At 41.4% G+C, this 14,676-nt stretch overlaps 1 protein-coding gene and 1 long non-coding RNA gene across 5 annotated transcripts; both read left to right on the top strand.

Moving 5' to 3' along the window:
* The first annotated feature begins 875 nt into the window (after positions 1–875).
* LOC135334980 (uncharacterized) lies at positions 876–8,053 on the top strand. 2 transcript variants are annotated; one of them, XR_010394540.1, is made up of 7 exons: positions 876–1,006; positions 4,193–4,309; positions 4,457–4,735; positions 5,063–7,219; positions 7,354–7,559; positions 7,614–7,732; positions 7,790–8,053. It is a non-coding gene; the product is annotated as an uncharacterized LOC135334980 (long non-coding RNA). The 2 variants fall into 2 exon arrangements; XR_010394475.1 differs by lacking the exon at positions 876–1,006 and having other exon boundaries at positions 3,978–4,309.
* Positions 8,054–9,494: 1,441 nt separating this feature from the next.
* Positions 9,495–13,986, top strand: LOC135332624 (DNA repair nuclease APEX1-like). Of its 3 annotated transcripts, XM_064527732.1 has the most exons (11): positions 9,495–9,635; positions 9,697–9,847; positions 9,908–10,153; positions 10,293–10,387; positions 10,549–10,596; positions 11,236–11,299; positions 11,446–11,626; positions 11,834–11,912; positions 12,726–12,862; positions 13,236–13,339; positions 13,834–13,986. In XM_064527732.1, coding segments are annotated over exons 4-8 (318 nt in total). In that variant the 5' UTR covers positions 9,495–9,635; positions 9,697–9,847; positions 9,908–10,153; positions 10,293–10,363; the 3' UTR covers positions 11,835–11,912; positions 12,726–12,862; positions 13,236–13,339; positions 13,834–13,986. The 3 variants fall into 3 exon arrangements, with proteins under 3 accessions (XP_064383802.1, XP_064383803.1, XP_064383801.1); XM_064527733.1 differs by lacking the exon at positions 9,908–10,153 and having other exon boundaries at positions 9,697–9,769; XM_064527731.1 differs by lacking the exon at positions 9,908–10,153.
* Positions 13,987–14,676: the final 690 nt, after the last annotated feature.

Raw genomic sequence — 14,676 nt, 5'->3', positions numbered from 1 at the left:
GCCCACTTACGTGGTTAATTTGAGTGTCATCGATTTGTGGTTAGCAGCTTGTGATGTCATCAAAACAGTAGAAAATAGTAGAATATGTAGTTTTTCAGTGATATTCAACAATGGAATAAGCATAGAGGATGTTATAATGTAGCCCATTTATCTGTAAACTTACTACAGAAATTTGAAAGCTAAGCTATTAAGTTTTCAAAAGTTATTACTCTAACCAAAAGTGTACCTGAAAACCAGTAAATCATGAATTATAAACACTGTGAACATTTGTAACACCCATAAAGGGATTGTCAGGATACCTAAACCATTGAACAATTATTATGTGATAAAGTCTAGGACCTTAGCTGTACAAGATTACTGTTTTATTACTCTAACCGATTACCCACTACAACAATTCGCTGTTGTTCTATTAATCACCACAAACCCACCACCTTATGTGTCCATGGAAACATTTTTGGATTTGTTGTAGTTCAGTCATTCATCTACACACGGGTATCAACACCATTTCTTAGAAATGCTCCAATCAAAAAAGATATATACATTTAAGTACAACTACTCACACATTTGTGGTAATCTACTCTCTAGACTAAATGAACTGTACCTGTATCTGCATGTACCTGTATCTGCATGAAGAATGCTTGCAATGAACACATTTGTGGAGCAATGTTTTGGCCATTATACAGAGGTGGCGTGAAGGGGCTGTTTTATTTATACACAAGAGTACTCTTGCTTGGTGCAAGTTTAGGCTTAAGAAATCATTATCTATTGTGGTTTTGCTGTTAGGAAATTCTCTGTTGCACCTTGTTAACAGCATTGAACATGCATGTGTTCTTATCACTTTGATTCCCACTGACTACACATGCATAACACACCTGCAGACTGAATTACTGCTGCATGCGTGCAAGTCCCGTTTCTACGATATCAAAGGATGAAGATCTGTGACAGAAATCAGAATGAAACTCAAGTCTTGTATCTTCCATTGTCTGAGCTCCGCGATAATTATAAGGTGAAACAAATTAAAACAGATACTACACTTTGCCCATACCTAATTTATAATAATGCTAAATTGATTTCAATGAGGTAACACATAAAGTGGGCAAAGTGCAGGACTGTATTATTATATCTCTATTGTAATACCTAAGGGAGAATGTTTTCATGAAATTAAGAATTGGCGGACTAGTTTAAAAAGCTTGAAGTGTTTGGAGGAGAAGCAATTTTATTTTTGCTCATTTTGCTCTGAAGCAGAGGTACAAGTATAAGTCAGTGCTCTTGTACTAGCTTCAATCTGTGTGTGGCCTTCTCTGGAGGAGGTAAACGCGCAGCTGACCTCGAGACTTCTGGTTGTACTTACATTGAAAGTATTTTCACAGTTTTGCATTGGTGCCATCTGAGCTTAAGTAATGTGAACAGGTTTTTGTATCTCTACTTCTGAGCAAAAGTCTTACTACCGTATAATTATAGTGGGTAAATTTTCGTGAGATTCGTTTCACTGAATGGGAAATGGTGATTTTCGCGAGTATAGTATGCGTTACTGTATAAGCATACCTACGTTTTCGTAGGTGAAAATTTCGTGTAGGCCATGAAGATTCCCCACAAAAATAACAAATATTTTTACTCACCGTTATGATTACCCACTATACCATATGCATAGTATACATGACAACGTTGTTTTCAATTGATAAATAAATTACAAAAATTGGCGTGGCAATTGCATACGCCATGGATTTTGATTGCTGTCTCAATTTTAATGTGTTTGCTATCTACTGAGGTAATTGATTAAAGCCTGCCTGTTGTCTCATCATTATCCCTTCTATGTATGTCAGCAACGGTATCCTTCAAATCCTACCTACCATAACTGGTTTTATATTCTCCTATCCATGTGTTTTCTGGTGCTTTAAAGCTTACATTTTGTCCATTAACTATACGGTCGCAAGAGTGTTGCAATACTTAAGCAGCGGATATTATTAACATTTTGGCGGTACCGGTGTCATAAAATTTTAGGCCCCTATTAACAGCGCAACAGCGGTAACATTATGTGACAGTGCATTCTCAAAATACACCAATACAGTCTTCTATGGTCTTCACAGTTTATGCAGTGCCAGTTACTGAATGCAGCTCTCCTCACACACACACATTTCATGCATGTACAGTAGTATACCACAGGGCACTGGTCTCACAGCCATCACACTGAACCATGTCATTCTATGAATCAGGCCTCATGCAGCACGAAGCACATAGGTGCCAACTGTCCCGAATTGGTCCGGACTTTCCAATATTACCCTTGTTCCGAAAGGAAACTGCTATTGTGATTCCACCATGATACAACAGTTTCTCTCTTGACTTCTATCTGTCAGTGGCGGATCCAGGAAATATGAAAGGGGGGTTCCAAACTACGAGCGCGCAGCGCGAGTAGTGAAAGTAGCGCGTAGCCCACTTTCGGTCACACGTGTCTAGGTAAAATCCCAGGGAAAGTCCCATAATAAACTTGTGTAGAGCTTAGCTAGCTCTGCCACGAACAGTCAACTAGCTAACCTAGGCTAACCTGAACACTCCTTTGGCAGTTGATGCATCAGAACAACAGGTACAATCATTGAATCAAGCTACAATACTGATAAATAGCTACAATACTGATAAATAGCTAGCTGGTAGCTGTAGTAAAGCCACAATAGCTTAGTCTGAAAGGGGGGATCCGCCACTGTCTGTGATTCCACATTACTTGAGAGCTGAGCCAGTGATGCTATTGGAGCATCCCCACAACAATTTACATCTTCTATGTATAGGAAAACATGGAGGAAGATATGAATTGTTGTCTTTGCACTGAAATTGTGTGTTTTATACTTTTTTGTCCTGAAATTTGACTAAGAAAGTAAGCACGAAGTTGCAAATATGGCGATAGCTATGCAACAACATCTATTGTCTTACAGGCAGATCCAACATTGCAGAGCTGCACAAAGCATTTAACTCTTATAGGTAAAGCATGAGTAACTTGAAAGGGGCTTCACTTTGAATTCCATGATAGAATAATAAATGCAAACATTTTTGCTACTTTGATACAGAGTCTTTGCATGCATGCGTCTCTTTGATGCTTTGTCAACTAATAGAGCTAACCTTACCATATTATCAGTGGCGTTTCTAGGAATATCAGTAGGAAGGTGCTCAGGTCGTGCGACAGCGCGAAATGTTTTTGAGGCCCGCCCACGCACTGGAAGCCACACCCACCTCTACTGCGCATGACAGGGGATACACCTTGATAAAGAACGGTCACAATGATATCAACTCTACCATGTTGCCTACAACCATAGATAGAGTATTATATGCTACAACTGACTCATCTCTATATAGCTATAATTACTATCTACAGGTATGTTAATGTGTAGAAGTTAGTCCAGTTAGTCGATCGTTCTGTGTGTGATTGTACTGCTGTCTTTATTCTCTTCAGACCACTGAAAGACCTCTCTGCTGAGCAGCTAGTGACAGGCAGAGTGCACAATAATTATACTACATGTATATAACCAAGAAAATCTGTATCAAAACCATTGTTTAAGATTCTTTGTCCTCTACCTCGTAGTCTAGTTTCTAGTCCTCTGCTGGTGCTTTCTGACACTGACAGTGACAATGAACAACCTCCTGATGCAGACTCTTGGCTTGTATATACTATTTTGTGGCATTAAAAGTCACAGTACACATGCCCAGGAAACTTGGATATCTGAAGGGTGTGGTCTCCAACAGTCTTCTGCGAGCTCTAGCTAGCTCTGTAGTGCAAGCTCAGGCTCAGCTCCCAGCTATCCAGTAAGTTGCAGTAATTAATGTTAAGCTTAGGGGGGTGCTTGAGCACCCTGAGCCCCTAGCTGGATACGCCACTGATTATAATATCTCTTTGACTTCGTTCTATCGTGCAGAAAAGGATAGCAGAAGAGGGGGGCCTAGAATGTTAACAATTTGGACCCCCTGGGGGGCCTAAACTGTTAACATTCTAGGCCCGGGGGGTCCAAAATTTTAAAATTCTAGGCCGGGGGGCCCAAAATTTTATGACACCGGCCAACAGTTTTCGAACAGATTTGTTTACTAATTCTATTTGATGCGCACCTTCGCAGCCCCTCCCCTAGAATTTAGCCACACCCCTATACATCTATGGCACATGCGCACTAATTTATATAAATGCTGAAGCAGAAGCTGAACCTCACATTTGCAGCAAGTTTGCAGTATCAATGTCACTGTCCATCATCTCTGAGTCTCTACAAAAGTGAAGTGATCTCTTCAACATGTCTCTACATCTCAAGAAGCGCTACTCCACCTCTAAACCTTGCAGGTGTGTGTCTGTGTGTGTCTGTGTCTGTCTGTGCTAGCTATAGGATCAAGGAGTCACCAAATAATGTTTTACAGTACACAGTAATAGTTTAGAGCTGTTGCTTGGTCATGTATTATTGCTAACCCTCGTGTTGTCTTGTTCTCACAGCTGCAAATGTCCACTAAAGCTCAACAATTGCTCTTATTCGATTCGATTCTTATATACGCCCAGCCACGAATAGATAGTGTTCATCACAACACGAAATTCGAAAACGAACGATCAACAACAACAAAAAGCACTCAACAGTCATCTCATTTATATCAGACATTATTATTATGTATATAGAGAGGGGCCCCTCACAGTAGTCAGTACCTTCATTCATTTTTGTGACAGCAGTATATCACAACAAGTGGCAGTATCTGCTCTTGAGCACTGACTAATTAAATGGTGAGAATTGGCTACGCAGTGAGCCATGCACGCAGTGAGCCATGCACGTGTGTCTAGTCATGCATGTGTGTCTAGCCGTGTGTGTGTGTGTGTGTGTGTGTGTGTGTGTGTGTGTGTGTGTGTGTGTGTGTGTGTGTGTGTGTGTGTGTGTGTGTGTGTGTGTGTGTGTGTGTGTGTGTGTGTGTGTGTGTGTGTGTGTGTGTGTGTGTGTGTGTGTGTGTGTGTGTGTGTGTGTGTGTGTGTGTGTGTGTGTGTGTGTGTGTGTGTGTGTGTGTGTAAGCTGTCTTGTGCGACTTTTCAATAATACATGCTGATTTATTTCTACAGATCTGACAACACGAGACCACTGGGTGGAATATTGAAGTCAAGTCTATCCACTACTGAACTATTGTGAACTAATGAAGTCTATCTGAACTATATTGAAGTACTGAAGTCTATCCACTACTTATGAAGTCAAGTCTGGAACATTTCTACTAACATCACTGACACTGACACTGGCTATCAACACTGCAGATGGTGGTACTCACGCACAGACTGGTTGTGGTCTGATAGTTATAACGAGCCTTATACGTACTGTATATCAAGCCTTAAATCGTGTCTACTAATGTCTACCCCCTAATAATCTATTTCTCGCACTGCATAGTTCTTGCTCTGGGGGACCAACTGGCAGATCTGACACACTGCACTGCAGATGGTGACATTTCAAGGATCTACATGATTATTATAATTATGGGTTGTAGTTTGGCATTAGATAGTTATCAATCAAGCCTGGTATATTAGCATGTATGAGTACTATCAGGCACTCCTGGTACTATATTGATGAGTCCTAATCTATTTCTTACACTACATGGTTCTTGCTCTGGAGGGGACCAACTGGCGGAATTTGTATAGAAAAGACTCTTTTATGTCCGACACACTGGATACTGGCAGCATATCGAGAACCTATATATCGGTTGTGGTCTAACGATTAATATATTGAGCCTTACACCATTCTATCAAGCCTTGTGTATATTCGTACATGTATGATTACTACTGATGTGTCCTACCCCAACAACCAACTGCTTTACTATAGTCTGTCTCTTTCAAACCTTGCATCCCTGTAGAACCACTCACCAGCTGCATGTATTGTGTGCTTCAGACGTACCTATAGTATACTTCCTATAACCCTATTCTAACCAAATTCTCCCACTACATGGTTCTAGCTCTGGAGGACAACTGGCGGAATTTCTATAAAAGACTCGTTTATATCCGACACTGGATCGACAGCATTTCAAACAAGAATCTACATATCGGTTGTGGTCAAACAAGTTTAAAATAATATTGAGCCTTATACACAGCTAGTTACGTAATAAGCCTTGTGTACATGTGTGTGCTCTGTGTCCTAACCTCTACCCCTGGTGTCATACATGCATTATAGAGTTCTAGCTGGCTCTTGGGGACCAACTGGCAGAATCTCTAGAAAGAACTCGTTTTTATTCGACACACTGGCATTTCACTATCAAGAATGTACATATATCGGTTGTGGTCTGACAATTATTCTTATTTGAGCCTTATACAGTAACAAGCCTTGTGTGTTACATGACACGAGTACCTAACCCCATGCATGCATGTACCCTCTAATAATCTATTTCTCCCACTACATGGTTCTAGCTCTGGATGACAACTGGCGGAATTTCTATAAAAGACTCGTTTATATCCGACACTGGATCGACAGCATTTCAAACAAGAATCTACATATCGGTTGTGGTCAAACAAGTTTAAAATAATATTGAGCCTTATACACAGCTAGTTACGTAATAAGCCTTGTGTACATGTGTGTGCTCTGTGTCCTAACCTCTACCCCTGGTGTCATACATGCATTATAGAGTTCTAGCTGGCTCTTGGGGACCAACTGGCAGAATCTCTAGAAAGAACTCGTTTTTATTCGACACACTGGCATTTCACTATCAAGAATGTACATATATCGGTTGTGGTCTGACAATTATTCTTATTTGAGCCTTATACAGTAACAAGCCTTGTGTGTTACATGACATGAGTACCTAACCCCATGCATGCATGTACCCCCTAATAATCTATTTCTCCCACTACATGGTTCTTGCTCTGGAGGACAACTGGCGGAATTTCTATAATATAGAGAAAAAACTCCATATTACATCTGACAGTAGAGGGACTGCTGGTGACATCTATACGTATCAGTTGTGGTGGTCTGATGATTATTTCTAAATAATTATAAGCTTTTATATATAATTATACAGTTCAAGCCTTGTGTATTGTAATTCCATGTATGAGGTAGTACTACGTATGTGTCCTAACCCTACCCTTCACACTACATGGTTCTGGCTCCGGGGGACCTACTGCACTGGAGAGAGTATCCACCATGTCACATACTGAAGTCAAGCATGGAACATATATCTACTGATGTACATCACCAAATCCCACAAACACTGATGGAATAAGCAACAATGTCCTCCTCCTCAACCATGAGTGAGTGTGTAATCTGTCCTTCCTTATAGATAGCTGTGTGTCTTGATCTGTAGGAGGCAGCAGTTGCTAACTTCTTATTGTCCCTTTGTGTATATATGATGCATGTTGCTAACCCCTCTCCCTTGTACCCACAGCTATATAGCTGCTGCAATGAACCATCATAATCATACTCATCACAATCATACTTTTGGGGCGCCCCATCATTTTTCATTTCCTTTTCGTTTGTCATACTGTAAATGAAAAATGAACTCGATCTACTGGTTCTCTGGAGGGGGAGTGGTCAGACCACACCTACTACAACTGTGGCCACACCCACATGATGGCCACACCCTCATGTTAGGTGGGTGTGCGTATGATACCCTACATGTATGTACACGATGCTTTGTCCCTGTAGGCAACAGCAACTCTTACATGAGAATCTCCATTGGATAGCAAATTCTAACCACCTGGATGTAACTAATTAGTCTCATGGCCAGACTACCTTCTAATAACCTGGACTGGGACAGCCTCTAGGTTGGTTATTGCTGCCTTAACTGTATTCAATTGAGATATCACAACCATTTGCTACAGATATCCCAGATGGTCCCATGGGCGGATGGGCGGGGGGCCAGCGATGCAGTGCCACATACTCGCGACGGTGCTGGCTGTCACACTGCATGGAGGGAGGACTCTCTCTCTCTCTCTCTCTCTCTGGTGTGCAAGAGCACTGCAAACTGAATAATTATGATAATGAACATACAAACATTATTGAACATTAATTTTTAACATTAATTTTACAATGGTTGGTGTAATGAAAATGAAAAGACACTTTTAAGTGTTACTGTGTTGACCTTTACCAAATTTATTTTGATTGCAGCGCCTCCCCTATTTGTAGATATAGCTCCACCCACAATGCCAATTTGAAAACTGCTATTGTGATTCCACCATGATACAACAGTTTCTCTCTTGACTTCTATCTGTGATTCCACATTACTTGAGAGCTGAGCCAGTGATGCTATTGGAGCATCCCCACAACAATTTACATCTTCTATGTATAGGAAAACATGGAGGAAGATATGAATTGTTGTCTTTGCACTGAAATTGTGTGTTTTATACTTTTTTGTCCTGAAATTTGACTAAGAAAGTAAGCACGAAGTTGCAAATATGGCGATAGCCTATGCAACAACATCGATTGTCTTACAGGCAGATCCAACATTGCAGAGCTGCATCAAAGCATTTAACTCTTATAGGTAAAGCATGAGTAACTTGAAAGGTAAATCTTCCTTCACTTTGAATTCCATGGATAGAATAATAATGCAAACATTTTTGCTACTCTTTGATACAGAGTCTTTGCATGCATGTGTCTCTTTGATGCTTTGTCAACTAATAGAGCCATTTAATCGGCCTTGAATCGAGGCTAAGACTCTTAGCTCGAGACTGCATGCAACTGTGAACTGCAGAGTCAAAAACGTAGGAGGAAGGGAATCTTTAAGCTAGTTGGGCGGAGTCCAACCAACGCTTCGCTCATGGTTGGGTATCAGTACATGTAGCAGTTTTGTTCCCACTGCAAGAAATTTGCAGCCCAATCAGATTGCTGCGTTCAAGTGGGAAACCTTACAGCTCAATTTAGCTGACAAGGCGAGCTGGGACACTGTATTTCTCTGGAGAATGCAGAAACAGCTCCTGCTGGATATCTAGGCTACTAGAAAAGAAGCGTAGTCTATCTTAGCATCTATGAATGAAGCTTGAACAGTATGTATTAATTAATTAAAAGGACTTGTCTTTGTTTTAAGTTTTGTTGTGCTACCAATAAGATTAGATCATTAGTTTGGACAAAACCTGTGTTATGTATGCCTTCTTTGGTCTTCGAAAAGCTTCTCAGAAGCCTTGGGGTAGTCTTATAGCTGGCTGTACCTCTCCTTGTGCTAGATGTCTAACTATTATGAAAAAGTTTATTTCTGCCTGTACTAAATCTTATATTACAGGCTAAAGTATTCTTCTACTTTCTCTAAGAGTCTGAGGTCTTTCTTGAATTCCAAAACAACTATAGCTAGATCCAGTCAGCTAGAATAGCCATCCAAATAGTTAATTGATTTCTTTATATCGCACCCCTGAGCCATGCGGTTGTCAGCCACTTAAAGATTAAACAATATTCATACTCTGTCTCAAGTACCGGTGGAACAAAACTGCTACGTGTACTGATACCCAACCCAGAGCGCAGCGTTGGTTGGACTCCGCCCAACTATCTTTAAGCCTCGATTCAGGAAGATGAGGCCTAGTATAGTGCCAGGTATAATTTATAGAGCTAGCTACTCTCTGAGCTGAGCAAAGAAACAACGTACTGAGTATAACGTACTTGGTTGGGTATCAGGTACAGTGCTACAATCGAAAGAGTGGAATAATACAGCAAACAGAGAAGAGGCCTAAAGATTCCAAGGTAACTGTATTAGGCTGGTATTTAATAGAGTACAATGTATAGTTACCTGTACCCCCTCTAGCTCTCTATTGTGTGTGTGGCTGACTGGTGTCAGTTCTCAGTGAGCGCCCCCTCAAGGTTCAAGGTCTGGACATGTAAGGTCTGGGGGGTTCCAAGTTCTGGGATTCATGGTTGCCTGCTAGGGGTCAACGGAGGTGTATCAGAAATCAGCAGTAAGCTAAAACGTTATTTTGCAGAGGGGGTCAAATTATATTTTTGCCAATTTTGCGCAGAGATACAGCGCTTTTGTGTATAGCCTCGATACCATCAAGCGGCTTGTTCTCGAGGTCAACCCACGGCTGGCCTCAATACTTGTATCTCTGCTTTTGACAAAAAGAAAATTTGACCCCTCCCCCTTCCCCTTGAATAATAATTAAGCTTATAGTAGTGTGCTGGAGAAGTTCGGAGAAATCCAATTAGTGACCTTAATTAGCTACAGTGGTTTCAGCCTTGATCTTCTGGTCGCATCCTAAATGGAGGTAAATGCAGCCACTTGAAACGAACTGTTTTTTGTCTTACATCCATACAATGGTGTACACAAGGAATGCTCTCTCTAATACGTTTCACTTTCAACATCATCCTGCAATAATTATTTCTTTTCACATCTATTCTTTATAGTACCTCCAAAAAATTACGACCACCATTTTGAAGTCATTCCAAGAGCTCTCTCACTATCTGCAGTCTAAGTCATGCCAAAAGGAAGGAAGAGAAAGGTTCTACCTAATAGAATTCTCTGTAGAACTTTAATACTTTGATAATAAATCTAGCCTGTTGCACTAGAACTTGAGAGATGTATTTGTTATTATCTACCTATAATTATTATAGCTACTGAATACTGTGCTATTTAACCTCATACCAACACCCACATAACCAGGAGGCTCCTGCTGCTGTAGAAGGAGGCTCTGGCTCCACTAGTGAAGAGGTACGTCACTGACACACAATCCCCCCTCCCCACACACACACGCTCTCACACAATCCCCCCTCCCCACAGAGCCTCCACTAGTGAAGAGGTACGTCACTGACACCCAATCCCCCCTCCCCACACACACACGCTCTCACACAATCCCCCCTCCCCACACACACTTTCACACAATCCCCCTCCCCACACACACGACGCTCTCACACAATCCCCCCTCCCCACACACACGCTCTCACACAATCCCCCCTCCCCACACACACTCTCACACAATCCTCCCTCCCCACACACACACTCTCACACAATCCCCCCTCCCCACACACACGCTCTCACACAATCCCCCCTCCCCACACACACGCTCTCACACAATCCCCCCTCCCCACACACACTCTCACACATCCCCCCACACACACAAACACTCTCACACAATCCCCCCTCCCCACACACACTCTCACACAATCCCCCCTCCCCACACACACTCTCATACAACCCCCCTCCCCACACACTCTCACACAATCCCCCCTCCCCCCACACACTCACCCCCCCAACACACACTGTCACACAATCCCCCCTCCCCACACACACACTCACCCCCCTCCCCACACACACGCTCTCACACAATCTTCCCCCCCCACACACACACAGAACCAGCTCGGTGTTCCTGGCTACCACGTCTACTGGCACCCTGCAGAGAAAAAAGGCTACAGCGGTGTGTAAAAGAAGATAGGTGCCTTTTGAACCCACTAACGTTATAACGTTTTCTATTTGCACGTTTTATTTTACATTTTGTCTCTGAACAAACAATCTGAGTTTGCGTTCCCTTTGTGTACAAGCATGTGTGTATTCTACGTGTAGATTTAAAGAACCCCAAGACAAACACAAAGATAGCTGGTTTCACGCCTGAGGAGAGACAGGACTTCACAGAGCTACTTGAGGAGGGTTTCGTGGACACCTTCCGTCACCTGTATCCCGACCTCGCTGGAGCGTACACTTACTGGTCATACCGGCTCAACGCCAGAGCCAAGAACACTGGCTGGTGAGTGCTCCCGCATTACTCTAGAAATAGAGTGTAATTTCAGTGTGCATGTGTGAGCAAAGCTGTATAGCTACAGCGGAACCATTTTATATAACTTGGGTTTGCCCATTATAATTATGTAGGAGGTGGGCTTTTTATATCGTAGATGATTAAGAGTGGTCATTAAGTACATCACTGTTTAATATGATCACATTTCTTTTTCTTCAGAAGTATCTTCTCTGCCGTTGCTAAGGCCATTGTTAGGCTACACCATCGGACAAAACCCATCATACATCGTGACCTCAAGGTCAGTGCAATTGTACTCTATAACATATAGAAATAGACCTTTCAATTGATGGGGGCAAGCCCTACTTAATGTACATTGTATAGCGGACACACGTTTAATAGTGCCGTCTAAGACCAGCAAAGACTATTATCTTCTACGCCAGTTAGCATAATTATGTTGTAATAATTATTGCTGAACCGAGAATATTTTGTCCCCCAAAAAACCCGCTATAATTATGGTATAACTTGAGTATCATTCATCCCATGTCCATGATTTTCTGAAAGCTTAGAAAAAGACCTTTCAAATGATGTATTTTAGTCCAAAATTTTGCCAGGCCCATAATTTGTCATTTTTCGCCCTTGGACCATGGGCTATAATCCATGGTAGTATAGGAAAATTGGCAAATACTTTTATCTCTTAAATATGATCTTTGATGACACAATTTGAAAGGTGTCTTTCAGTAAATCATAAAATCGTTGAAATTGGATCCACAGAATTCTAGTTATGGCAGTTGAAAGAGTCCCCAAACTATTAAAGTTGAACAACCAGTTTAGGGCTCTTTATTAATGTACAGGTATGTGTAATTAAACAGAGCTCCTTTTATATAGCTGTCCAAACTGCATTCAAATATGTCATTGTAACAAGTTATGGGCGTCTGAAGATGCTACACTAGAATGTTTCCATGCGTTAACTTCTGTTAGGGCTCTTTAATGTACAAGCTCCTTCACTAATAATTGCTTTGCTTAGTACACAAGTATGAAGGCCTGCCTACACTGTACCTATACATGTATTGATTAATCCACTTTAATTAAGACTCTTGTTTTTCCACTGCAGGTATGAGGGCTAAACTGGATGCCTGTCCTCTCAAAGAGCTCGAGGATTTCACTATTCTCTCGTGTTTGTTGGACTGGAAATGGTCCTCAACTTTATCAATACTAAGGAGATTAGCTCTGGGTGGAGTTGTTGGAAGGGTGCGTTGGTCCAATAACATTATAATTATTTAGTATCTTAAAAGCTTAGAAAGAGGCCTTTTATAATGTGTTAAAATCAATCAGAAAAACCCTCTCAATTTAGACCAACAGCTAGTGGTTGACTAATGTTTCCTCTAATAAGGTGGGCACACCATCGCTACTTATGACGTTGGCAATAAATTGTTTTGTGTTGTGTTTTATAGTGTTTTAATTAAAGGTACAGAAACTGTACAGGAACTCTGTCAATGTCTGGTGCTCTGACAGTGACCTAGTCTAACTAATTGTTTATGACCAAGTAATAATGCTCTCACAATGAGACTAATCCAATGGTGCTGGTATTATAATGATACGTATATTATTGTCCCCTTTGTAGGCTACCTGTTGACCTCTGACCCTGAGCTGTGTCCCAGTATCTGGCAAGTGTGTGAGGTGGTGTCCAGGATCTCAGGAACCACCAACCATGTCACTAACGTCTTTGTGAGTACCTTACTATTAATAACATTGCAACACTTTTCACTTACAAACAAGAAACAAAATGCTATAATTATTATACTAGTCTAGTTGACCTCTGACCTCATTCCCTGCATGGTCAGTACATTAGAGACCAATCAGCCTCTAATAATAATAATAATAATTATAGTGACTATAGGCTCCATTGAACTATACTCTATTAAATTGGCTGTATTATAGAGGGTGGTCTGCTAGCACAGGTCCAAACACATGCTATGAGGTCCATTAACCTGGCTGTATTATAGAGGGTGGCCTACTAACACAGGTCTATAATGGAGACTTTGAGGTTGGCTGTATATTTAAGTGAGCATTTTGTTTGAGCTAGTAACACAAACAGTGGACACAAATCCACCCACCTTATATTTATATCCACCCACCTACTCCCCCCCCCCCCCCCCCACACACACACACACACAAGAGTACAATATTCCACTTGAGACTCTCTTGTTTTCCCACTGTAGGTATATATGAGAGCTAAACTGGATGTATGTCCTCTCAAAGAGCTGGAGGATTTCAAGAGCTGCTCACTAGAGAACTGTGTAGTTACTAGTTACCTAGGTCACCACCATTAATGTGCTATTGTTTACAGTGTGGTGGCTGTGAATCATTATCAACACCCACTCAAATAATTATAATTGTGTATCTAAAAATAGATCAGTTTAATTAGTAGGGGAAGGCTCCAGGAAGAGGGTGTGGCACTTTGCTTTGTTATCTTTACTGAGAAATAAGGGGCAAGTGTTTGAATAAAGCTTTGATGGCTACTGGAGAAGACTCAGGGTGAGTAAACATGTAGACTAGAGTGCCACCTTGTGATTGCATGGAGGGAGGATCATTCCATTGGAATCATCTCATCAGAATTGGAGCTCATCAATGGAAGCTCTGCATGTTGTGTTACTCTAGCTAGTAACTTGCATATACCACCATGCATCAAGAAGTACTTTGATTGTAATAATTATTATAATTGTCCGTACACAAACTTGACCCCCTAACACACATCAGGTTAGTGCCGTGGATTCGCAAGAAACTCGGTTTCAAGACCCCAGAGAGGAGAACGTGAGCAAATTACAGTTTAGCTTGCAATTAATTTTAAAGGCTATAGTTTATAGCTAATCATTGTCAGGGTGTCATACAGGGATATCCCCCCCCTCTGGCTCCAATCCCCCCCTGCCCAAAATTTGCATTCAGGTGTACTATAGTTGTATGACTGAGTGACCATAGCTGGCAGTGTTACATACTAACAGGGTATAGTTGACCTTTTTCAGACAAATGTTCTGGTTACTTTTCAAAAGCACGCCTTATTTCCC

This window comes from Halichondria panicea, chromosome 1 (genome assembly GCF_963675165.1).
Source record: "Halichondria panicea chromosome 1, odHalPani1.1, whole genome shotgun sequence".
Lineage (NCBI taxonomy): Eukaryota > Metazoa > Porifera > Demospongiae > Suberitida > Halichondriidae > Halichondria > Halichondria panicea.
Note: the sequence above shows the minus strand (reverse complement) of the source record. Positions and strands in the feature narration are given on the sequence as shown.